The 27,179-nt window shown below is 39.0% G+C and overlaps 1 protein-coding gene across 1 annotated transcript in view; it reads right to left on the bottom strand.

Moving 5' to 3' along the window:
* Positions 1 to 2,041: 2,041 nt before the first annotated feature.
* IREB2 (iron-responsive element binding protein 2) overlaps positions 2,042 to 27,179 on the bottom strand; it is a 63,074-nt gene continuing 37,936 nt past the window's right edge. Inside the window, exons 10-22 of the mRNA XM_011982707.1 lie at positions 25,339 to 25,439; positions 20,625 to 20,741; positions 19,160 to 19,319; positions 18,192 to 18,327; positions 15,629 to 15,713; positions 15,109 to 15,265; positions 14,672 to 14,796; positions 12,965 to 13,069; positions 12,730 to 12,872; positions 9,430 to 9,577; positions 9,223 to 9,345; positions 6,159 to 6,344; positions 2,042 to 5,439 (exon numbers count right to left, since the gene is read on the bottom strand). Coding sequence (XP_011838097.1) covers positions 5,329 to 5,439; positions 6,159 to 6,344; positions 9,223 to 9,345; positions 9,430 to 9,577; positions 12,730 to 12,872; positions 12,965 to 13,069; positions 14,672 to 14,796; positions 15,109 to 15,265; positions 15,629 to 15,713; positions 18,192 to 18,327; positions 19,160 to 19,319; positions 20,625 to 20,741; positions 25,339 to 25,439 — 1,697 coding nt within the window. The 3' untranslated portion in view covers positions 2,042 to 5,328. The remainder of the gene's footprint in view (positions 5,440 to 6,158; positions 6,345 to 9,222; positions 9,346 to 9,429; positions 9,578 to 12,729; positions 12,873 to 12,964; positions 13,070 to 14,671; positions 14,797 to 15,108; positions 15,266 to 15,628; positions 15,714 to 18,191; positions 18,328 to 19,159; positions 19,320 to 20,624; positions 20,742 to 25,338; positions 25,440 to 27,179) is intronic.

Genomic DNA, 27,179 nt, shown 5'->3' with positions numbered 1-27,179 from the left:
CTACCAAAAATATAAAACAAATTAGCTGGGCATGGTGGCACATGCCTGTAATCCCAGCTACTCGGGAGGCTGAGGCAGGAGAATTGCTTGAACCCCGGAGGTGGAGGTTGCGTTAAGCCGAGATCGTGCCACTGCACTTCAGACTGGGCAACAGAGCCAGACTCCGTCTCAAAAAAAAAAAAAAAAAACCCAAAACCAAACAAAAAACCAGAAAACAATGTAAAAATTTGGCTCTTTAAAAAATTAATTCAATTTCTAACCCCTTAGAAAGACTGATCAAGGGAAAAAAAGAAAACACAAATTACCAATATTGGTAATAAAAAGGGACCCTGCCACAGACCATATAGATATTAATAGATGGAAAATATTGAAAAAAAATGCTTTAAAATTCAGTACTACCATCACGTAAACACAACATTCACAGTGACAACACACTTAAAATTTAAGAGACAGGATCTTGCTGTCACCCAGGCTGGAGTGCAGTGGCATAAATCATAGCTCGCTGCTACCTCAACCTAGGCTCAAGCAATCCTCCTGCCTCAGCCTCCTAAGTAGCTGGGACTACAGGTGCACACCACCACACCAAGCTAATTGTTATTATTAAGAGACAGGGCCTTGCTATGTTGCCCAGGGTGGGGTCAAATTCCTGACTTCAAGTGATCCTCCTGCCTCCTGCCTTGGCCTCCCAAAGTGTTGGAATTATAGGTGTGAACCACCTCGCCTGGCCCACACTTGTCGTTATACAAGCAAATTTTGTGAGAATTATTTGCTTTTGCAATAAATGCATTTTTCAAGTATACAACACAGGTTTATAACATACATCAAATCAAAATGGTAAAGCTGAAGCTACTTTGTAATTAAAAAGCAAAATTAGCATCAAGTGAAAACTGTAAACCAACTAAATGCTACACTGATGAAGCTGGAAATTTCCTCCCAGGCGGATATTCAAACTATCAGCTTGTGCCTATGTTGGTATTAGCCTTTATAATGCAAAATTCTTAGAATACTAAATTGGAATCCTTATAAAATTCTAATAAAGTGCCAATTGTGGTTTATGATTACTGAATTCTAATAAATAAACCTTACTCATTTAGGTTGCTAATAGTGGGAAGAAAGGATACATCTTTTTGAATCAATGTCCCCGCCTAAATCTCATGTGGGATTGTAATCCCCAGTGTTGGAGGTGGGGCCTGGTGGGAGGTGACTGGATTATGGGGGCAGTTTCTTATGGTTTAACACCATCCCCCTTGGTGCTGTCCCTATAGTGAGTTCTCCTGACATCTGGTTGTTTAAAAGTGTGTGGAACCTCCCCTGTCCCTCTCTTCCTCCTGCTCCGGCCATGTGAAGTGCTTGCTCCCACTTAATCTTCCACCGTGATTGTAAGTTTCCTGAGGCCTCCCCAGAAGCCGAGCAGATGCCAGCATCATGCTTCCTGTACATCCTGCAGAACCATGAGCCAATTAAACCTCTTTTTAAAATAAATTACCCAGTCTCAGGCATTTCTTTATACAATGCGAGAACAAATACACCTGGGATCCTGGCTCCCAGCTTCCAATGACTTGCTTCATGAACATTAATGAACAGGCAGCACAGAGAGCAGGCATCCTCCTGCCCTGCGCTGCTCCTGTAGCACAGAGGCACAGGAACACATAGCATCTGGATGGCAGCACATTTCGTTTTTTTTTTTTTTTTTTCTGAGACGGAGTCCCGCTCTGTTGCCGAGGCTGGAGTGCTGTGGCGCAATTTCCGCTCACTGCAAACTCTGCCTCCCAGGTTTACGCCATTCTCCTGCCTCAGCCTCCCAAGTAGCTGGGACTACAGGTACCTGCCACCATGTCTGGCTAATTTTTTTATTTTTAGTAGAGACTGGGTTTCACCCTGTTGGCCAGGATGGTCTTGATCTCCTGACCTTGTGATCTGCCCACCTTGGCCTCCCAAAGTGCTGGGATTACACGCATGAGCTACTGTGCCCAGCCGGATGGCAGCACATTTCCTACATCATTTTATTTTCAACTACTACAAAATAGAACAAGAATCAAACGTGATAATACAATTTTCTTTATTAAAAATAATTTACAGCATCAGTAACATATACACAATTGTCATCAACTGAACTTCGCCTCCAATATATTTTTATACAATACTTAACATTATTGAACTTAAAACTGTTACACTGTTTTGTTGGCTTTAAATAATAGACAATGATTTTTGTCTATTACTTAGTGATAGACAAAGTGATTACTTTGTCTGTTACTTAAGTGAGATTATGTTTTCATAGCCACATATTATGTGTAAAATTGATAGAAACATCAGCAATATCACCCTTTAGGGGAAAAAACACTGAAAAAGCCAAAGTCCACCCTCTTCTTCTCTCTTATTACTCCAATCAAACTAAGATAGGGTAAACATCCAGTATCTTAGTATCTTCTCCTAAACCTAAAGACAAAAGAAAGGTGTCTTCTATTCAACCACAGAAAAATGTCAAATAATTTCTCCTCATCCTCTCATTCATCACTGTGAAAGCAAATGAACACAACCTTGTTACCATATATGCAGGCAACTATGATTCTGACTTAGGTCCTAGCTTTACTTTCCTTTAGTACAACTGTTGTTTGATTACCAACGAAAACCTGAGCACTCTGGCTAGAGGGATACTAGTACCTTCTTTCAAATGTCAGCATGGAGATAAAATAGTGACAACTGTCATCTTAGATACTTTTTAGATATAATAATGGCAATTCAGTGGCTGGATGACATTTTCATTGATTCCATTGTATAAGAGTAGCAAAACCCCAAAATATGAAAATGGCAATGACATGTAGCATAATGTTTTAAAGTATAAAAAAAAACCTGCTGTTGGTAATGACCTTTGAAATTGTACTTTAAGCTTACAACACTGATTTGCTTTTCTTGTGTGTCTGACATTACACTTCCTTATTTTTTTTGGTAACACAAAATTATCCAGGTATAGTCAAAAAAGAAGATATAGACAATAAAAACTAACAGATGCCACATTTTGCAAACATAGCATTTGGCTAGAGGCAGAATTATAAGGTATACATATTAAAACATACATCCACGACTCTCCTCCTCAATTTGGAACCATGTTTATCAAGTTTTTACCTCATTGTATATAAGCCAAAAAATTAAGAGAACCTTGATTTGTTCCTGAAATACAAGATTTGCTTGTATTATTACTGGACTAGGTAGACTGGATATGTGAATGTTTAATTCATAGTTAGCTAGCTTTACCATCATCTCCTGAATCAGCTGCTGAGGATGCCTGTGCCTCCGCCCATAACTATATATAGAGTATGCTTTCAAAACAATATAGGCCGGGTGCGGTGGCTCACAACTGTAATCCCAGCACTTTGGGAGGTCGAAGTGGGTGGATCACGAGGTCAAGAGATTCAGATCATCTGGCCAACATGGTGAAACCCCGTCTCTACTAAAACTACAAAAATTAGCTGGGCGTGGTAGCGCATGCTTGTAGTCCCAGCTACTTAGAAGGCTGAGGCAGAAGAATCGCTTGAACCCGGGAGGCGGAGGTTGCAGTGAGCCAAGATCATGCCATTGCACTCCAGCCTGGTGACAGAGCAAGACTCCGTCTCAAAAAACAAAAAACAAAACAAAACAGATTTGTTTCCTGCTGCACAATCTGGAATTACCATTTCTTCAGAGCACATACAGGCATTTCATCATTCAACTTGTAATTTCTCCTAACTCATGTTTTCATGTAAATTAAAAACACATGCACTGACAAATAAATATACAGTATATATCAAGAACACAATATAATTTGAAAGTGTCGAAGAAAATACTTATACAAAATTTAAATAAGGAAATCATTTTGTCAAACTCTAGTCCATCTTATTGTCTAAACACATATTTGCAAAATATTTTCAAAAGATTGTATGATTATGTGCAAAGTTCTCAGTGGTCTTCATCCACTGGTTTGGTAGTTTCAGCATTTTGCTTAAAACAAGTAATTATTTATGCAATGTGAACTAATTCTGAATTGCAGTAACTAAGTAAGTCATAGAAAGATCTCTATGTGAAAAAAAAAATCACTACAATTAACCTTTAGCCTGCTAAATTTCTTAATTAAGAAATGGTATAGAACCTTCTATAATTAATTTTCCAACCTTTTTTAAAAAAATTGCCAAACATCTTGTTGACAGAACATTTGATGTGATGGGCAGACATGCATATTGAGGATACATAGTACTCAGCAACAACTTAAGTGTTTTATCCTTACAGTCAGCTTTGGTTAAAACATAACAAAATTAATAGAATCATGCATCGCAGTTGATAAATGATTCAAACTGACAGGAAATCAATTTAATGAAGAAATAGCAACATTTAAAAAATGCATAGGGTTGAGTACCCGTATAATTGAGGGTGGATAATTTAAATGTCTAGAAGAAATCAGTTCAGAGTTTAATGATTAAATAACATTCTCTTTAGCAACTATGAGTGTGAAATTTTGGTTAATGACACCGAAAATATTAGGTTATAGGAAGTTACAGTATTACATAAGGTGAGCAAAATAATCTAATCCAATTAATATAATGCCATCGGGGGCTTGTCAGATAGTCACAGTGGCAAACTGCTGAAACATTAAAGGCTGCGTCATATGTGATATGTATTTCCACTGCTAATACATGGTGCCACACAATCAGTTGTATTTTGCCATGGTCCATCTTCGTATGTGGAGGGAACCTTGGCTGGACTGGACAGAATGATTGTGACCTGGGGCAGGTTCTATCCCTTGAAGTTAGACTAAGGATAAACCTGATTATATGACAAACTAAGAATGCCAAATGTGTCCAGCTCAATTCTGAAGAGCAATTAATATACTTAAAAGGTCCACTTATAAATGAGATTCCAATGACCACAATTTTAGAGTCTAATCTGGCTTCTTGTATTTCAATCTGCTACTCTTAAACCAACAAACAGTAGTACACAGTTTTATTGGTGCAAAACTAAACAACTCCAGGAAGGTTACTCATATAAGAATCTTCAACACAAATTCTGCCTTTATTTACAAAATGGTCTGATAAAATATCGCCCCCCCCATACTTACAGGTCTCTTCCACAACACACTTCACACGTTGATTTTAGCAATGTTAATAGCACCATTCGTATATTATTTAAAATCAAGAAGATTTCATTTCAGTTACTATGTTGATTCATCATCATTTACATCCATGGATGAGATAAGTGAGTATACTGGGACTATCTGCAGCTCCATGGTAAGGATTCCTGGGTCCAGCACAAAAGGCTTTGCAGTTATCAGTTATGAAAGGTATCCATGGTAAGTAGATACTATGAGAATTTTCGTGCCACAAAGTTTAATAATCCTCCATGTTTGTACAATGTTATTTCCACATCATCTTCAAACGAAGCAATCACGCTGAATACTTTTCCAGTGCTTGTCTTTAAAGAAACAAAAACATCTCATGTGAGCAAGTAAATCTTCCAGGTGCTACTTGGTGGTTAAGACCATTTGTCTTCATATTTAATGACTATACTTGCCACATATTCTGTCTGATTTATCCTGGTTCTAATTTCTTATATTCTGATTGCCTGAAACTTTTCTGCTGCTTGAAAAACACCTGAGATACCTGATCATGGGCTTCATAGCTAAGTAGAAAAATAGCTACATTTAGATTTTGACTTATTAATTGGGGAAGTTATACTCACTAATCATATTCATTTTACACCAAATATTCATTGCATGTAATCAATAACTCCTACTCTTTCCCCTTTTTTCTTAGTTGTAAAGTCTGTTTTGCTCTAACTTTGAACGTTCAACTTTGCCCTCTCTTTGGAGTGCTATGTATGCCTCCGTCAAAATTAGATCGGGACAGCAAAAAAATGACCACCATGAAAAGGAAACTGGCACTTGTTAAGTGGAAGTCAAGATTCCCCTCCATGTGTTCTTTTTTCTGGTATAAGTATCCAGTTCTTTCCACTTTTCCTCAGAGAACTTGAACTATTAACATAGCTAGATTTAAGTATGGTGGAGGGAGTCATCTTAAATGGCAACTTAACATGCATTAAGGGACTTCACTATATAATTTACAGCAATTGATTCGTATTCAATTCATACACATTTGAGTGCATAATCATATATTTGAAAATTTTAGAGATACCTGTATATTCAATGTAATTCCAGGAGACAGTTCTTCAGGAAATGTTAAAGAAAATGTTTCTCTACCGGAGAGGCCCAAGGAATCTGCATTTTCTCCTGGAAGGAACTGAAGTGGAGCTATGCCAATTCCAATCAAATGATCTTTGTGTATTTTTTCATAACTTTCGGCCAAAACAGCTTTCACACCCTGTAATAAATGTGCATTTTATTTCCTCCAATCACTTCTGAAAGTTATTTACTGAGCATTTAAAGGGGGTAAAAATCTACTTTGGCCTTTCTCTAAATACTTTTAGTCTAATACCTCATACTGCATCAATATTCTATCAAAGTATTTACAGAAACTTTTTATAGATTATTTTTCTGAATTTTTATGGAGCTCCCTAAATTATTCTGGCTCCCCTTCTGCTGCTCTAGGGTTAAGTACTGCCACTGCCTACCACATCATAAGAGCTCTATAAATGGGCTGGTTCCTTTGACCCCAAAGTAGGGCTCAGAAGGATTTCTATTTAAACATGACAGATCTAATATATGTGTTCAACACTCTTGAAATGCCACTAAAATAAAGGAATAAAGAAGGTATATGGGGCCAGGCACAGTGGCTTATATGCTTATAATCCCAGTACGCTGGAAGCTGAGGCAGAAGGATTATTTGAGGACGGGAGTTTGAGACCAGCCTAGGCAATATAGAGAGACCCTGTCTCTACAAAAAAAATAAAAAATAAAATAAAAAATAACAAGAACAGGCTGGATGCAGTGGTTCATGCCTGTAATCCCAGCACTATGGGAGGCCGAGGTGGGCGGATCACTTGAGGCCAGGAGTTTGAGACCAGCCTGGCCAACATGGTGAAACTCCATCTCTACCAAAAACAGAAAAATTAGCTGGGCATGGTGGTATACCTGTAATCTCAGCTACTAAGGAGGCTGAGGCAGGAGAATCACTTGAGGTCAGTAAATGGAGGTTGCAGGGAGATCACGCCACTGCATTCCAGCCTGGGCAAAAGAGTGAGACTCTGTCTCCAAAAAATATAAGTAACAACAATAATAAAGAGGGTATAAGCCCATAGCAACGAAGGGAATAGGATGAGAGAATTCTATAAATATTTAGAAAACAGAGATAGGTAACTGATTTAGAAGACAATGTTGAAACCACAGAATGATAAAATGAAATTAGAGAGTGATACCAGTCAAGGTCTGAGTTAATGTGCAACACAAGCCCCAGGAAAAGGATTGAGATTCAGAGGATGAGCTTCTCAGAATACTTGTGGATACAGGTTACAAGGCCATACAAAGCAGTAAGATCCAGCTCAATCCCCATTCCACAAGAGTAGAGGTTTATTCTCTGGAAAAAAAGAATGAGCCAAAGGCTCTAGACTTGTGTTTTTCAACTTTTTTCTCCACTGTCTACCTAAGGAGTCTTTTAAGACTTCCCCCCACCATAATTGTGTCTTCCTGTTCACCTCCTTTCTCTCCAAAATTTTAACACCACTAAGATGCCGTGTATCTTTTTATGTACTCTATATTTATCTGTACTTCACGTGCAAAAAGTAAAATTTTTTTTTTTTTTACCACCTGAGAACCAATTTCTGTTCTTTGGGAGTGCCATCACCCCTCTTGAGAATATATTCTTTTTAAAAAATTTTTTTACTCATTTTCTGTTATAGCAGAAATAAGGAAGAGAATACATTCTCTAGACTGACAAACACTGGGCATAGGGGCTTGAGAATACCCCTGAAACAGGAGACTAAGTAGGTGTCTACATCCTGAACGAGTCTCTTTCCTTGAAGACACTGAATGGCCTCAGAGAAAATACAGATAAGGACATATAGAATCTCTCAATGAAAAAGGTAGCTTATCACCCAATCACCTAAAGGCACAGTAACTGACAAAACCCAGCCCCCATCCACGGCTTGTAATCAGTTTTTTAATATCTAACAAATGGAGGGCCAAGCATCATCTGCCATATGAGGAAAGCTTTCAACATCAAATACAAACACTAAAACACTTTCCAGGATAAAAAAGAACCTATACCTATCATTAATACTCATAATACTTATAATTAGTATCTTAGAAGGATGAGATTTTGGTTTATTCCTATAGCCCCTCAGAGTATTTACATTTTAAAGGAGATATTAAAGATTAAAATAAGAATGAGGCCTACATGATATCTGTGTTTCAGCCAGCCTTTTTAAAGCTACAATTGTAAAGAGAAGCACTTGTCAGTATGAAATGGCAAAAAGCACATGTCACATGACTATTCCCCCCAGCAGATGGCCTATTTGCTCTGCAATAAGGAAACAGTCTCAGGAGAAATGTCCTCCTGGCAGACAGCCAGGCACCACAATCTCCTATTTAGGGGGAAAAAAGGTGAAGCTTGGCCCACTACTTCAGAGTCTTTTACCCACTAATGGGGCAAATCTGAGAAAACTGAATCAAAAGGAGGCAAGTAAAATTAACAGTGGGGACCGGGCACAGAGGCTCAAGCCTGTAATCCCAGCACGTTGGGAGGCCACAGCGGGAGGATCGCTTGAGCCTAGGAGTTCAAGATCAGCCTGAGCAAAATAGGGAGATTCCATCTCTACAAATAATACAAAAATTGGCCAGGGGTGGTAACTCATGGTTGTAGTCCCAGCTACTTGGGAGGCTGACACAGGAGAACTGATTGCACCTGGGAGGTCATGGCTGCAGAGAGCAGTGATTGCGCCACTTCACTCCAGTCTGGGTGACAAGGACACGGTCTCAAAACCAAAAAAACAACAACAAAAAAAATCAATACGTATAAATAATTATAAAACAACAGTTTAAAACAGAATTTCCTTTCCCTCTATTATGCTGACTTCTTCACATAAGACTGATGTAGGTTTAACCAAACTCAAGAGTATTAAAATGATACTAACAAGATGAGTACAAAGTATTATCTAAGATCACTGAAACAAACAAAACCCTCTATACCTATGAGGTTCAAATAACTATAAAAAATCCAAATAAACTTTGACAGTATGTTACTGACAAAAGGGAACATTTAAAACTCTTTGAAGCTTAAGATGATAAATTTTAAGATTCAATACCAGTAAATATGGTCCTTTGGCAGCCCAGTCTCTGGAGTTTCCTGAACCATATTTCTTTCCTGCTAAAATAATCAGTGGGATACCTTCTTTCTGGTACAGCTCTGCAGCCTCAAATACATCTAGCTGTAGATTAAAACAAACACAAAAATCTTTAATACAAATTTTGATCCAGTTAGAATTGTCTAAATACTTTGTGTGCATCCTCACCGTCTGTCCTGACGGAAAATGAATTGTTTTAGGAGCTGGTTTTCCAATAAACTTATTAAAAAGCTTGATATTTGCAAAAGTGCCTCTTGTCATTACAGCATCATTACCTCTTCGAGCTCCGTAAGAGTTGAATTCACGAGGGGTAAGGCTACAAGAAAGTAATGAAAGTCAGTTTTCATTACATATGGAAAACAATCACACACTACTGAGTTGTAAGACTTATTAAAAAATTTTTTTATCACAGAAAATTTCAAACACAAACAAAAGAAAACAAAACCATGAATGTCCACACGCCTATCACTAAGCTATAACTTAACGGATTCTTGGTTTCTTCTACAGTCAACCCCATTAGATCATTTTGAAGCAAAACTGAGATATATTTTAACAGCATACATTTCAGTACATTTCTCTAAAAGATACAGACTTAAAATCTTTACACCAAAAAAAAAAAAATCACAATAATTTATTAACATCAGATAGTCAATATTCAAATGTCACTGATTATTTCCAAACTACTTTAAGTTGGCTTGTTCAAATCAAGATCAAAATGCAGTTCATAAATGCATTCAGTTGATCTCAAGTGTTTTAATCTACAGTTGACCTTTAAACATAAATTTGAGTTGTGTGGGTCCACTTATACAATGATTTTTTTCAATCAAATGCTGACAGAAAATATATTATTCACAGGATGCAGAAAACCGCAAATACGATTTTTCATGCATCTGCAGGACTGACTGCAGGAATTTTTCATGCATCTGCAGGACTGACTGTAGGAATTCAGTATGTGTGCATTTGGGTATACATGGGTGGTCCTGGAACCAATCCCACATCTATACCAAGGAGTGACAGTGTATGTTCCCTCTCCTTCCTCCTGCTTGTGCTCTATCTGATGAAATAAAGTCACTTGTATACTTCTCTGTACCCACATTGTGTTGACTGCATCTCCATGGATCATTTAACAAGTTCTTCTGCCTTCTGTTCTTGTAAATCACATGTTAGATCCAGTGGCTTGATAAGATTTGGGTTTTTAATTTTTGGCAACAATGCTTCATAGGTCATGTGTACTTCTATCAGGAGGCACAAGATAGCCAATTGTCTTTTCCTGGAATGTTACCAGCTCATTGTGGTCTAGATTGCTTATTTTACTAGAGACTGTAAAATAGTGACACTATAATTCACCCATTCCTTCTTCATTTTTTAGCTATAAAAGTTCTATAAAGAAAAACTTTCCAGCAGACATGGTGGCTCCTACCTGCAATACCAGCACTTTGGGAGGTCAAAGTGGGAGGAATGCTTGAGCCCATGTGTTGGAGACCAGCCTGTGCAACAAAGGGAGATCTCATCTCTACAAAAAATTTAAAAATTATGCAGGCATGACGGTGTGAGCCTGTAGTCCCAAGCTACTCAGGAGGGTGTGACAGGAGGAGTGCTTGAGCCCAGGAGTTCCAGGCAGCAGAGAGCCAACTGCCATTGCCCTCCAGCCCGGGCAAGAGTGAGACCCTGTCTCTACAAACAAACAAAAGACAAACTTTCCTTCATCAATGATTTGGTTATGCTGAAATACATTCCATACAGGAAAGGCTGGTTAAAGAATTGATAATATTTACCAGTGTTCAAGCTAATGAGCTGGTCCTGGCCCTGAGACCTTTAGACAGAAGACTGATGGTCTCTTGACAACTCCCTTGTTTTTGGTAATCTTGGTAATTTTTGGTAAAATCGTGTACATTTTCCAGTCCCAGATCTGGAATCACTAATTTCTCCATGAAGCACTGGTTCACCATACTGGGAAATAGTATTTAGAAAACATAATCTGGGTGCTAGGGGTATTGCTACTGGATTAGTGACTATATATAACGTTTTAGGGAAAAATAACTGAACATAAATATCTCAACAATCAACAACTGACTTTCATCAGCCTCTGATCTGGTCTTTTACGCAGAGGCAACAATACTCTAAATTTGTGCATTTAAATTCTTACTTCAGGGTGGGAGTGTTAGGAGGTTTGAGTGTCTTTATTTTTAGAAAATTCTAATTGATGAACACTACTGGATTAAATGTGCTAAGAAATACATACCAGAAGGCATAATAATTACAAAAATTGTACATTTGAGAGAAGTGTTGACTGTTTTTCTTTTTTGGAAGTATGTCACAATTATGATGAAGATGGAAATCACAATCAAAAAAATATTTATAGGAAAGAAAACTTATTTCTCACCACTTTATAATAAAAGCTATGCGATATTATCACATGTCAAGACAAGCTATATGGACATTTTGGCCAGGCACGGTGGCTCATGCCTGTAATCCCAGCAATTTGGGAGGCCGAGGTGGGCGGATCACTTGGTCAGAAGTTTGAGACCAGCCTGGCCAACGTGGTGAAACCCTGTCTCTACTAAAAATACAAAAACTCTCTGGGCATGGTGGCGTGTGCCTGTAATTCCAGCTACTTGGGAGGCTGAGGCAGGAGAATCGCTTGAACCTGGGATGCAGAGGTGGCAGTGAGCTGAGATTGCACCACTGCACTCCAGCCTGGGTGACAGAGTGATAGTCTTTTGAGTGACAGTCTCAAAAATAAATAAATAAATTTCAATGAAAAAGCTTGTCATTTTAATTACACAAGCATCAAACAAGCATCCAATAAGCAAATCAGGTAGCAGTACTACACATTCTGCTTTTTAGCAAAACTTTGTCTCATTGTCAAAACAGTCCTTTGATAACAGGGCAACTCTACATGATTAATCATGTAGAAATGAAATAAAATCTTACTAGTTTAAAATTTTTATCTCCAATATAAACAGCCTTTACATTTACATTTATTGTTCCTATAAAATTTTAGGCTCATGAAGCAGAAATTCATTGTCTTTTGATTTGATACACATCATTCCCAGCCTCACACATGTACATTTCACAGCCCATAAAATACACATTTAAATTCCTTACTCCCATAATGGGAAGCTGGTTTTAACCAAATGAGCAGGCTTCAATTGGTAGGTAAAACCAGGCTGATTTTTCAATAAAGTAGCACTGAAAAAGAAAAATCTTATTTCCAATCAGCTGTTTATTGAGACTATAAGGGCTCAATTTAAAACTGCAATTTCATTGTCTAAAGTCACAAGCAAAGACAGGTACAGAAGGTACCGCCCCCCTCCATTCTCCATTCTTGCTTAAGACAAACACATTGGCAGTCAGATATCTATGATAGCATGTATTTACTGGAAAAAAGGAACATGACCAATAGAAGCCTCTGAATCAATAAGAAATAAGAAAAAACAAAAACACTCTAAAGCCATGTACACATACCCTCTGTTTGTCAAATACTTAGCGGCAGCACTATTCCTAGCGATACTTCCTGCAGGTGATATATGATCTGTTGTGACAGAGTCTCCCAAATATAATAAGACATGGGCATTTTCAATAGCCTGGAGTGCAACTGGCTCTTTGGTCTAGAAGGTAAAAGTTCAAGGCATTTAACTCTTTACAAGACTTCTTAGTTTATAACAATCTTTAAAAGATCAAATAGTCAAACAGTACTTACGAGTTTATCAAAAAATGAAGGGCATCTGATATAAGTAGACTTTAAGTCCCATGGAAACAAAACTGAATCTGGTGCTTCTAAGGAATTCCACCGTTTATTCCCCATCTGTGAATACAGTTAAAAGGGCTCAGAAGAAGAGGCACATGAAAATGATCAACGGAATAAAATAGTACTTAGGTCAGAACAAAAACAACAAAAATAGGCCTTATCCATTTGGAAAGAAAATTAAGACAGTGTATTCTTCTTTTTTCTAATTTAAAATTTTTATTTTTGCCCAGGCTGGTCTTAAACTCCTGAGCTCAAGTGATACGTGTGCCTTGGCCTCCCAGAGTGTTGGGATTATAGGCGTTAGCCACGATGCCCAGCCAAAACAGTGCATTGTAAAAAATCATGAGGTTTTTGGACAGAATGATTAAAAATTTGCTCCTCAAATTCTAGCATACCAGATCTCCAGGTACACTGTAAGGGGAAAGTTTCAATATAAACTGAACATAAAGACTACAGAGTCCAAAAAAAGTTAAAGAATTTAGAAAGATTTCTACATGTTGCCACAGAGAGATTAAGCATGTATGAGGTATGCTGTTAATGTCTAAGAATGTTATAATGGAGAAAAACCTCTGCTTTTTCAATATATTTGTTCCACATCAAAGCCTTCAAACTACATCCAAAAATCTCACCATTTCTTAGGCCAGGCACAGTGGCTCACACCTGTAATCCCAACACTTTGGGAGGCTGAGGTGGGTGGATCACTTCAGTCCAGGAGTTTGACACCAGCCTGAGCATCTTTATTTTTTATTTTACAAAAAATAAAAAAATTAGCTGGGCCTGAGCGCCTGTGGCCCCAGTTACTCGGGAGGCTGAGGAGCAGGATTGTTTGAGTCCAGGAGGTTAAGGCTGCAGTGAGCTGGTTCAGGCCACTGCACTCCAGCCTGGGTGACAGAGTGGGGTGCCATCTCCCAAGAAACACCAAAAAATAAATAATAATTTTAAAAAATTGCATAATTTATATAATTATTCTCTTTACAGCTTATTTGCCTCTCCCCAGGAGAATTCTGGGTTTTGTTCACTGATGTATTCTGAACACCTAATCAATTCTTTCTTTTCCTCCTCAACTTTTATTTTAACTTTTGGGGTACATATGCAGGATATGCAGGTTTGTTACACAGGTAAATGTGTGCCACGATGGTTTGCTGCACGGATCATCCAATCAACACTAATCAATTCTGATACTCTAAGACATTTTCTTTTTTTTTTTGAGATGGAGCTTTGCTCTTGTTGCCCAGGTTGTAGTGCAATGGCACGATTTCAGATCACCGCAACCTCTGCCTCCCGGGTTCAAGCGATTCTCCTGCCTCAGCCTCCTGAATAGCTGGGATTACAGGCATGCGCCACCACACCTGGCTAATTGTTTTGTATTTTTAGTGGAGATGGGGTTTCTCCATGTTGGTCAGGCTGGTCTTGAGCTCCTGACCTCAGGTGATCCACCTGCCTTGGCCTCCCAAAGTGCTGGGATTATAGACGTGAGCCACTGTGTCCAGCCGCCATTTGCTTTTTAATTATAGATTCCAGATACAAACTATTACACATTGAAAACTGCGTTCAAAATAACGTAATTTTAATTTTTATTCTAGTCAGAAAACAAGATATATGAAATAAAAGAACACTGCAAATTGATTAAACTATTTAAGAAACACATAAGACTCTTACTTCTATTTTATCTTTTAATGCTTTAAACATGGATAGTATAACATGTTCTTCCTCTACTCGATGAACTTCTTCTCGACTAGGCCAAATATCATGCAGGTAAATGTTCTTGCCGGTGGAGTCAGTACCTGGTTAAAATTTTTGAACATGACACTCAGTAAAAAAATAACTCTCTGAAAATGTTCATACCTTTTCAAAGACATATTATGGATATCAAGTAAATGATTCAACTGGGTGCTTCAGGCTTAAGTGGCTGGAAGAACTAATTACCTGCACATTTTATTTTCTTCACATAAACACAGAAATTAATAACTATACATTATCATAAGTTTTCCTGAAATAATTCAAAGAATAGATGGTCTAAGAAACATTTCAAAAATATAATGACTTCTGTGGGGAAACATATGTGTAGGTATACATATACATAAAGGGAAAGATACCTAAAGGTTCTGTCTGGAAATCTATATTCACTGTGCCTGCTATGGCATAAGCTACCACTAACGGTGGAGAGGCAAGATAATTGGCACGAACACAATCACAAAGACGACCTTCAAAATTTTTGTTTCCAGATAAAATTCCACAGGTAACCAAATCACCCTGAAAAAAAACACAAACACACAAACAAACATATTCAATTCTAGAGATGGTACAAATTTGGATAATCATATATAAGCAATCTTAAAGTCTGAGGGCGAGATTAACCAAAAAACATATTACTAACTTTTAAATACAGAACTATCCATCTTGCGAATAAACTAAATCAATTTCTTATATTATGAAGGAATTATTTCAAGGATCTACAAATGAGTCTTTCAATCATTTTAACATTCACAGGTTACAACTGCCAAGAGGTGCAGAGTTTACAGAAATATAAACACATCAATATATATTTTCTATAATTTAATAACAAAACATAGTTAAGAAAACCATTTAGACGGCTTGCCGATCCACACATTTTACCTGTTTTACCGCATTTAAAACTGCTTCTGATAAGGGGGCTGTATTTCCCACACAAGTTGAACATCCATAACCAACGATTTCAAATCTGCATTTCAAAAAATAAATGTGACTGAATAGCACATCACAATATTTATAGAGAAAAGACAAGTCTTATCTTGTATTTCTATCCCTGTAATAAGATTACTTAAAAGACTATTCATGACACACGGATTAACCTTCATCAATATATTCACTTCACAACATTCTGAGCAATCAAGTCTAACTCTCAGGCATGCTATTTGAACCAACTCACTGCAGCCTTAACCTCCTGGGCTTAAGCAATTCTGCTCCTCAGCCTCCTGAGTAGCTGGGGCCACAGGCGCTCGCCACCAGGCCCAGCTACTTTTTTTGTAAAATAAAAAATAAAAATGCTCAGGCGGGTCTCAAAGCTGAATGCAAATCTTTGAAGAGCCTTAACAGCACTTATCAATGCACAAGAGAATTCCCCCAAATACTACTTGCTAGGAATATAACATGACCTTTTAAAATAATTGATTCTGTACTTCCATCCAAGGGTTTAAAATGTAAAGAGGACCTGGCTATAATAACCTGACCAAAGGTCCCAAAAGAGGCACTGTAACTGGGCACTCTGATAGGAGTAATCTCTTAATTATCAACCAGTTAAACCCAAGAAGAGTCCCTGACAATAAATCCAAGATGATACAACTAAAAGATTACAGGCACAGTCCTCTAAATTACTTTCAGATGCTATTCTAAAAGCAAAAAAATCTAAAATTTATCCATTTTGCAAAGGAACTGATGACTCATATGTTCCAAAACAGACACTGAAAATACAGCTAGGCTGGATGTGGTGGCTCAGGCCTGTAATCTGGTCTGAGATGAGCGGATCACTTGAGGCAACGAGGTTGAGACAAGCCTGGCCAACATGGCGAAACTCTGTCTCTACTAAAAATATAAAAATTAGCTGGGTGTGGTGGTGTACACCTGTGGTCCCAGCTACTCAGGAGGGTGAGGTAGGAAGACTGCTTGAGCCTAGGAGGTCGAGGCTGCAATGAGCTGTGACTGCACCACTGCACTCCAGTGTGGGCAACAGAGCAAGACACTGTCTCAAAACCAAAAAATTCCTGCACAACTAGCATCAATTGTTTTGGATTACATAAAAAACGTATGTAATTTTTTTTTTTTTGAGATGGAGTCTCGCTCTCTTGCCCAGACTGGAGTACACTGGCATGATCTTGGCTCACTGCAACCTCTGCTTCCCGGGTTAAAGCAATTTTTCTGCCTCAGCCTCCTGAGTAGCTGGGACTAGAGGTGTGCATCACCATGCCTGGCTAATTTTGGTATTTTTTGTAGAGACGGAGCTTTACCATATTGGCCAGGCTGGTCTCAAACTCCTGGCCTCGTGATTCACCTGCCTCGGCCTCCCAAAGTGCTGGGATTACAGGCGTGAGCAACCGCGCCCAGCCCAAAAATCGTAAGTTACTTTCTCCAAAGTTCAGGGACAACTTAAACTTACGTATTATAGACCCAATAACCTCATAAAACTAAAATTATGACAATTTTCAGTTAATAAATGCAAACTGTAAGATTTCTTTCTTTTTTGAACTGACCTACACAACTCACAGACATTATGCATACTTGGTATCTTTTCTTATACTGTAACTGTTATTTGGTTATACTTGTTTGTCTTGTCTTTCCAACTAAGTATCTTGAAGCTAAGACCACATCTCCTACTTCTGTGTATCTGAGCTGGTGCTTTGCTCATTTGATATGCCCAATAAGTGTTTCCTGAGTGATAAGGCATCAAAAATTGTACAGTAATGGCAAGGTAGCAAGTAAAACTAAAGCATATTTTTTCTATCCTCTTTTCTTTTTGTTGTTGTTGTTTTTTGAGACAGTGTCTCGCTCTGTCCCCCAGGCTGGAGTGCAGTGGCGCAATCTCGGCTCACTGTAAGCTCTGCCTCCCGGGTTCACACCATTCTCCTGCCTCAGCCTCCTAAGTAGCTGGGACTACAGGCACACGCCACCTTGCCCGGCTAATTTTTTGTATTTTTAGTAGAGACAGGGTTTCACCGTGTTAGCCAGGATGGTCTCGATCTCCTGACCTCGTGATCCACCTGCCTTGGCCTCCCAAAGTGCTGGGATTACAGGCGTGAGCCACTGCGCCCGGCCTCTTTTTTTTTTTTTTTTTTTTTTGAGATGGAGTCTTGCTCTGTCGCCCAGTCTGGAGTGCAGTGGCAAGATCCTGGCTTACTACAAGCTCCGCCTACTGGGTTCACGCCATTCTCCTGCCTCAGCCTCCCAAGTAGCTGGGACAACAGGCGCCAGCCACCGTGCCCGGCTAATTTTTTTTTGTATTTTTAGTAGAAATGGGGTTTCACCGTGGTCTCGATCTCCTGACCCTGTGATCCGCCTGCCTCGGCCTCCCAAAGTGTTGGGATTACAGGCGTCAGCCACCGTGCCTGGCTCTCTATCTTCTCTTTGTATATGAAAGGCACAAACAAGCAGCTTCAGTACCTACTGAACACCAATATCAATATGAACAGCGATAGTTGTCACTTACCCAAGCTTACTGAGATACGGTAATACTCCACTTGAACTGAGGTAATGTGTAACCATCCCACTGCCTGGCGATAAACTTGTTCTTATATAAGGTTTAACACGCAGACCAGCTTCAACAGCCTTTTTAGCCAAAAGACCTGCACAGCCAACAAACAATGATTTATTATGCCAATGTTTCTTTCCCTCTCTCACTCATATTAAAGTAAAAAGTGAGAAGTAATTTATTTAACAGATTCATCTCCAATTCAGATTAAAGTATGAATTCATAAACTCATTGTCATTATTTTTTCCACTTTATTCTACTGATTTGCTTCATTTACAACAAATTTAAAATTACAGTAAATATACTAGCCTTTATGTTGAAAATTATTAAGATACAGGCTGACATCATTCACACAACTGGAAACAAAAGATGCACATATATAAGTACACATTAACAAAACCATCTTTTTTTTCTTTCTTCTTTTCTTTTTTCTAAAGCGAACCATTTTAAAGTCATAATTACAATAAGCTAAGGGGAATGTAACACATTATACATGGTCTTATACATCGAAGGAAATGTTCCAATGGGCGTACAAATTGATTTCATTTACAATCCTTGCCAAGACAATGATCTTTTACTACTTTTATAACTTTTAATGAAATCTCCCACACTGTTATGGTTAACTTCCAGATAATCAAGAAATACCTGCTAAATAACTATAGTTCTAAATTAACAAGAGAAGCAGATACAACCTAAAATTAATTGATAGGTAAGTTATAGTAAACAGCAAATTTACCTTCAGTGTAATTAAAACAAAATAACATAAATCAAACTCAGGCTCCTTAAGACCTAACTAAATTAATAGAAAGTCTCTCAATATCAAATGTAGACACTCTTGCATCATCTAAGAAACAGAAAGTTACAATAACAGAAAAGCTAACAATAATTAAGGAAAAAAAAAAGTATGGCCATAAACTACAACCCACCTGCGGCAAGCATGACAGATGGATTGCAATTATTGGTACAACTGATAACTGCAGCAATGACCACTGATCCATGAGACAGCTTATATTCACTTCCTTCATAATGAATGGAGACAATATCCCTTTGTTTTTCAGCTGCAATTTGGAAGCCTTTAAATCCAACCTATACAAATTTCCACAAAAATATAAACTAAATATTCTGAGTATGTACAGAATAAAATACCGGCAGAAAACATAGCAGACTGGACATCTGATGATTTAACATTAAAAATCATATTTGTGAGTGATGCTGAAGGCCCATAACATTCAGTAGTTGTTTAATTCAGCTGAAGCATAAATCTGCATAGGCACAATAGGAGTCTGGTATGTTCACAAGCAAAATTTTTATCTACTAAGGAAGTCCAGCCTACCACTCAGAATCCAGATCTTATTTGGCTTTGTTGTTCTTAATCATCCCTGTTTACAGTAATTCTCAAGAGATGGCACATATTTTTTTCTGCTAAAATGACCCCAAAGATTTCCTCCAAAGGGATCCTGTATGTGTCAGTGTGGTATAGCCGAAACAAGATTGGCTATGAGTTGCTAATTATTGAAGCTAATTAACAGGTACATGGCAATTCAGTGGACTATTTTGTTTTTGTACAAGTTTAACATTTTCTGAACAAAAAGTCAAGAAATCATAAAAAGAAAGGCTCTGAAAGGAAAGTCAAGTACTAGAGATCTCAGAATAGAGAAAGTGACAAGACTAAAACTGTGATTCTGAGACAGAAAATACAAACCCCAAAAAGCCAGAGACCACCTGCTATTCAGTCACATTTACCAAATTTTATGAGAGTAGGGCAGGTGTGGTGGCTCATGGCTATAATCCCAGCACTTTGGGAGGCTGAGGTGGGCAGATCACTTGAGGTCAGGAGGTGAAGACCAGTCTGGCCAACATGGTGAAACCCTGTCTCTACTAAAAATATAAAAATTAGCCAGCAATAATGGTAGACGCCTGTTAATCCCAACTACTTTGGGGGCTGAGGCAGGAGAATCGCTTGAGCCCGGGAGGGAGAGGTTGCAGTGAGCCGAGATTGTGCCACTGCACTGCAGCTTGGGCAACAAAGTGAGACTCTGTCTCAAAAAAAAGAAAGTTTCTGTAATGATGTATTCAATTATCTATGCTGTTCATCAATACAAGACCCATATGTAGTTATTCAGCATTTAAAAATGAGACTACTGTGACTAACAAACTCAACTTTAAATTGTATATAATTTTAATTGAAATAGACACAATCAATCTCTGATCCTCACAATGGAACTGTACCAAATGACTGACTGGCACATCAGACAGAAGGAAAATAAGGGGGCTGCTGGTGTGTGCCATAATATATAAAACATAGCAGTGAACTGAGTTTATGGGTCACCTTGTTGGTTCTTTACTACTTAGCACAAAGCGGGTTGAAAAACACAGATAATAATAACCTACCTTTTCATTTAAGCAAGCCTGGAAATCGCTTTTCATATCTGTCACAGCAACTCTATCTTGAGGTCTTTTTGGACCACTAACAGATGGAACTATTGAATTCAGATTAATCTGGATCACCTAGGAAATGAGAAAGATAAAGAACAAGGAATCAGAATTTCTTACAATGGATTCCAATTCAAGCATTACTTTCTAAAGCAGAATAAGTATATTCGTATTTATTTTAATGCAATTTGTTTTAATAGTATAATACACCCTCAATCCCAAGAAATAAAGATTTTAAAACAAGCACATTTAAATGTATGAAACATGAAAATTTGCTAAAAGCAAGATTAATAGATCAGTATGCAATTAAACTACCACAACACCAACTGTACTGCATATACAAAATCTGGTTTCCCAAGTGTTTTTTCTCATAAAGATAAACACTGTCTTAACTGATGTCCAATGATAAAATAGATGCCTGTATCAGCTCTCAACTTATTGCCTCTGAGCTCCAAATTCACCCTCCTTTGCCAGCTCTGTGATCACAGAGGTAAACCGTTAGTAAACATTTCTCCTTTGTCAGCACCCATGATGTGACAACTGGTCACTAGAGGGTGATGAAGGGACACAGCAGAGAAAGGGTTCTTTTTCCTGTTCCAGAGGGTTTCACTGGCCAGCAACCCAAGCTTTTATTCCTTGGTTAAGAAATCGTATTTTTTGTTAAAAATCTCACTTCCCAACTAGATTTTTATTTATTTCTTCTGGTATTTCTATTATTTCCTTCATGCATTTATGTGAATATAATCAACTCGAAACTTTTCATCATGGCTTTCAACATTATTTTATATCCCTGTTTATTCTGACTGATCCAACTACTTACACTTTATTTATTTATTATTATTATTATTTTTATTGAGAAAAGGTCTCATTCTGTTGTCCAGGCTGGAGCCCAGTGGCACAGTCAGGACTAAATGAAGCCTCAACCTCCTGGGCTCAAGTGATCCTCCTGCCTTAGCCCCACAAGCAGCTGGGACTACAGGCATGCGCCACCATGCCTGGCTAACTGAATTTTAGTAGACATGAGGTCCCACTGTGTCACCCAGGCTGGTCCTGAGCTCAAGCAATCCTCCCGCCTCAGCCTCCAAAAATGCTGGGATTACACACGTGAATATCCACACCTGGCTTACTTATACTTTCATTTAGTGGATTCAGGTGATCCTAGTCTTTGCCCATAAATATCCATTTAAGAAGTTTCTCTTGAAATCAACATCCTAATGATTTTAATTTCTTTATATAGTCAAGTTTGTTTTTGTTTTTTCTTAAGAGACAGGGTCTTGGGCCGGGCACAGTGGCTCACGCCTGTATCCCAGAAATTTGGCAGGCTGAGGCAGGTGGATCACTTGAGGTCAAGAGTTTGAGATCAGCCTAGCCAACATGGTGAAACCCCGTCTCTACCAAAAATACAAAAAATAGCCGGGCATGGTGGCGTGTGCCTGTAATCCCAGCTACTTGGGAGGCTGAGGCAGGAGAATTGCTTGAACCCGGGAATTGGAGGTTGCAGTGAGCTGAGATCACGCCACTGCACTCCAGCATGGGTGGGTCTTGCTACCACTCAAGGCTAGGTGCAGTGACTCGATCATAGCTCACTGCAGCTTCAAACTCAAGGGCTCAAGCCATCTATCCCTTTTCTGTAGGGACAGGGCCTTACTTATGATGCTGGTCTTGAACTTCTGGCCTTAAGTAATCCTCTTGCCTTGGCCTCCCAAAGGGTTATAATTACAGGCATGAGCCACCACACCTGGCCTGGTGAGAATTTTTTTTTTTTGAGACAGTCTCGCTGTGTTGCCCAGGCTGGAGTGCAGTGGTGCGATCTCAGCTAACTGCAACCTCTGTCTCCCAGGTTGAAGCGATTCTCCTGCCTCAGCCTCCCGAGTAGCTGGGACTATAGGCACATGCCACCACGCCCAGCTAGTTTTCTGTATTTTTAGTAGAAACAGGGTTTCACCGTGTTAGCCAGGATGGTCTGGACCTCCTGACCTCGTGATCTGCCCGTCTCGGCCTCCCAAAGTGCTGGGATTACAGGCGTGAGCCATCACACCCGGCCATTTTTTTTCTTTTTTTTTTTTTAAAGACAGTCTCACTCTGTTGCCTAGGCTGAAATGCAGTTATGTCATTTCGGCTCACTGCAACCTTCGCCTCTTGGGTTCAAGCAATTCTTGTGCCTCAGCCTCCTGAGTAGCTGAGATTACAGTCCCCCGCCACCACAACTGGCTAATTTTTTTTTCTTTTTTTGTAATTTTAGTAGAGATGGGGTTTCACCATGTTGGCAACACTGGTCTTGAACTCCTGACATCAGGTGATCTGCCTGCCTCAGCCTCCCAAAGTGTGGGGATTATAGGCGTGAGCCCACCGCACCTAGCCAAGGGTTTGTAACAGGCATATTTATTTTATTTTATTCTACCACCAAAGTTTTCCCTTTTTCTTATTCTTTCCACTTCTGTAGTTTAAAAAATGTGAAGAAGGAAAATACATGGAAAAAGCACTAGATCTAATAAATAGAGGTGAAAATGATGGAAAATGATCAGAAGTAAAAAGATTTGCCCAAAGTAGCACACAAATTCAATTTCTATGGGTCCTATATGTATTCATTTATTCACCTAACATGTTTACTGAATATCTATTAGGTGCCAGCATTGTTCTAGGAGCTGGGGATACAATAACAAACCAAATTTCCTGTCCTCATGGAGTTTAATGAACAGTTAACTAAAACTGTAAAGCCATGTTGTTAGAAACCCTTGACACACTCCTAGAAAATGAATTTTATTAAAATTAAGTCTTTCCTGGAAATGAATTCTGCCTATTTTGATATACATTTCCAACAGATAATCTTTTTTTTTTTTTTTTTGAGACGGAGTCTTGCTGTCACCCAGGCTCGAGTGCAGTGGCCAGATCTCAGCTCACTGCAAGCTCCGCCTCCCAGGTTCACGCCATTCTCCTGCCTCAGCCTCCCGAGTAGCTGGGACTACAGGCGCCGGCCACCTCGCCCGGCTAGTTTTTTGTATTTTTTAGTAGAGACAGGGTTTCACCGTGTTAGCCAGGATGGTCTTGATCTCCTGACCTCGTGATCTGCCCGTCTCGGCCTCCCAAAGTGCTGGGATTTTTTTTTTTTTTTTTTTTTAAGACAGGTTCTTGCTCTGTCACCCAGGTTAGAGTGCAGTGGCTCACCACAGCTCACTGCAGCCTTGACCTCCTGGGCTCAAGTCATCATCCCTACTCAGCCTCCTGAGGATCTGGAACCATGGGAATATGCCACTACTCCTGGCTAATTTCAGGTAAGTATTTACTTAGATTGTAAAATATCTTTAAAACTAATATGTAAGACTGCATAGTAGTGTGTATCTTTAAAAAAGGAATTTTGCAAAATACACAAGTAAACCAGATGCAGATAACATCAAAACTGATTATTCTGAAGGGAGATATTACTCTTATCATAAAGTAGAAATAAATTAGAGCAAAGAATTAAGAGTAACTATTACTATTTTAAATACTAAAAAATTAGACTTCATAGGCTGGGCTTGGTGGTTCACACCTGTAACCCCAACAATTTGAGAGGCCAAGGCAGGAGGGATTGCTTGAGGCCAGGAGTTTAAGACCAGCTTAGGCAACATGGCAAAACCCTCCCTCTACAAAAAAAAAAAAAAAAACCAAAACCCAAAAACCACAACTAGACTTCACAAAATATTACAAAATTCACTACAATAAAACTCTACGTAAAATTAATGAGTAAAACAAAAGTACTGGGCTACAATAACATTACTTAAATAATAATAATGATAAGAATAATAATAATAATGACAATAATAATAACGATAGCTACCCCCTCAGCCAGGCCCAGCGGCTCCTGCCTGTAATCCCAGCACTCTGGGAGGCCAAGGCTAGAGAATCCCTTGAAGCTAGGAGTTTGAGACCAGCCTGGGCAGTAAAAGGAGACCCTGCCCAGGGTCCAAAAAATAATAACATTAAAAAAAAACAGTAATATTAAAACAAAAAGGGGGTTAAGCATGGTGGTGGCCCACGCCTGTAATCTCAGGAAGGTGGGAGCTTGAGCCCAGAGGTTGAGGCTACAGTGAACCATGATTGTGCCACTACACTCTAGTCTGGTGAGAGAGCCAGACTGGTCTCAAAAAGCAAAACAAAAAGACTAGCTACCCTTTACTAAGTATTTACTATGTGTCTGAACTATTCCATGAATTTGTTTTTAATATCTAAGAATCCTTAGAGGCAGATATTATTGTAGTATCTAAGAGATGAGAAAACTGAGGCAGAAAGGCTAAATAAACTGCCCAAGGTTATACAGCTAACATGTCTTAGAGCTGGGATTCAAACCCAGGTGGTCAGGTACTCCAGAATTTCCTTTTTTTTTTCTTTTTTGACACAAGTCTCACTCTGTCACCTAGGCTGCAGTGCAGTGGCACGATCTCAGCTTACTGCAACTGCTGCCCCACAGGCTCAAGCGATCCGCCCACCTCAGCCTCCCAGGTACCTGGGACTACAGGCACAAGCCATGCCCAGCTAATGTTTGTATTTTTTGCAGTGAAAGGGTTTTACCATATTGCCCAGGCTGGTCTCAAACTCTTGAATTCAAACAATCAACCCACCCCAGCCTTCCAAAGCACTGGGATTACACCACAATTTACACTCTTTACTACTAGGTGGGTTATTCTGCATATACCTGGGAGTATTCAGGTTCTCCTGAAGAATTCTGGTCATTTCGAAACAATTTCACAGCTTTAAGGTATGTTTCCATTGATTCGAGTTTGGCTTTGCTAAAACCTAAAACCAAGATGAACAAACAAAATGCAGTGAGAAATTTCTTTACTTATTATTTTTTTCAGACAGGGTTTCACTTTGTTGCCCAGGCTGGAGCACAGTCCTGCAATCACAACTCACTGCAACCTTGACCTCCCTAGCTCAAGCAATCCTCCCATGTCAGCCTCCCAAGTAGCATACCACCGTGCCTGGTTATTTTTTTACAAATGTTTGTACAGATGTGGGGGGGGGGGGGGGGTTTTTTTTTTTTTTTTTGAATAGGGTGGTCTCGAACTCCCAGCCTCAAGAGATCCTCCTGCCTTGGTCTCCCAAAGGGCTGGAATTATGGGTATGAGCCATAACATCCCACCAATAAATTTATTATTTTTAGAAACAGGGTCTCACTGTGTCATCCAGGCTGGAGTACAGTGGTGCCATCATAGCCCATTGCAGCTTTGAACTCCTGGGTTCAAGTGATTCTCCTTCCTTAGTCTCCCAAGTAGCTAGGACTACAAGTCTGTACTGCCACGCCTGGCTAATTTTTTATTTTTTATTTTCTTATAGAAATCAGGGTCTTGCTATGTCGCCCAAGCTAGTCTCAAACTCCTGGACTCATGTGATCCTCCTGCCTCAGCCTCCCAAAGTGCCAGAATCATAGATGTAAGCCACTGAGCCTGGCCTCAGTAAGGAATTTTGAAATCTTTGGGGGTAAGAGTACTGAATTCCAGTGATGAGCAAGAAACAAATACTATTTACATATTCATTTACATTTCTCTTTCTCCTAATCCTTGAGAATCTACCACGTGAGAAAGCCCAAACTACACAGAGAAACCACATGAGGGTGTTTTGCCTGACAGCCTTACCTAAGTCCTCAGCTGACAGCTCGTAATTTGCTGTCAGACATACAAGCAGAACAAGCCTTCAGGATTCCAGGCCCTGCCTTTCAAATCTTGCAGTTGAGGCTCGAAACATGAAACAGAGATGAACTGTCCCCACTGTGCCCTGTCTCAATTACCGACCCACTGAAACCATGAGCTAATAATTACTGCTTGTGCAACCCACTAAATTTTAGGATAATTTGTTACACAGGATCACTAAAATCTTAACTCAAGATTAATAAGCAAGGAATGAGGCACTTCTAACCATTTCTACTTTGAATGTTCTACCAACTCAAATGCAGCAGTTTTGCCTTTGGGGGGATCATTCCCTCCAGGATTCTATATAACCATTTATCAATTTTGCTGTCTGATTAACTAACATAATAATCTGCCCACACACTGAAGACTACTACAATATATCCTCCAAATATATATCTATGCTTAGAAATGAGTAACTCAGCAATGATTACCTCATTAAAGGGATTAAAAAAAGAGATCTTACTTTTTAAAGAGCAGCCTTATGAAATATCAACATTATCTTGTTTTATAGGTACTTTCTACTTTAATCTAAACAGTCAATAGAAGAGTGACCAAAATTCCTAGTTAATCAGGTGACAAAAAATGTGGAACCTGTGGTCCTATGTTGTTTTTTGCAAAATTTTGTGCTTCTTCTTCTTTAGATAGAAAACTGGTTCCCAAACCCCTTTGTCTGATAGCTCCTCTACTCTTGGTTGTAGAAGGGGACTGCTGTAAATATGTTTAAGGCTGACTTCCATTAAACTGCAATCTCTGACCCCTAAGTAGAGGTGGAGGTATCCATTATTTTGGGGAAACAGTCAAGTCAGGACCAATGGTTTGAATAATTCCGTTAAATTGTTTTCAATGC

Source organism: Mandrillus leucophaeus, unplaced genomic scaffold, assembly GCF_000951045.1.
Source record: "Mandrillus leucophaeus isolate KB7577 unplaced genomic scaffold, Mleu.le_1.0 Scaffold241, whole genome shotgun sequence".
NCBI classification, from domain to species: Eukaryota; Metazoa; Chordata; class Mammalia; order Primates; family Cercopithecidae; genus Mandrillus; species Mandrillus leucophaeus.
Note: the sequence above shows the minus strand (reverse complement) of the source record. Positions and strands in the feature narration are given on the sequence as shown.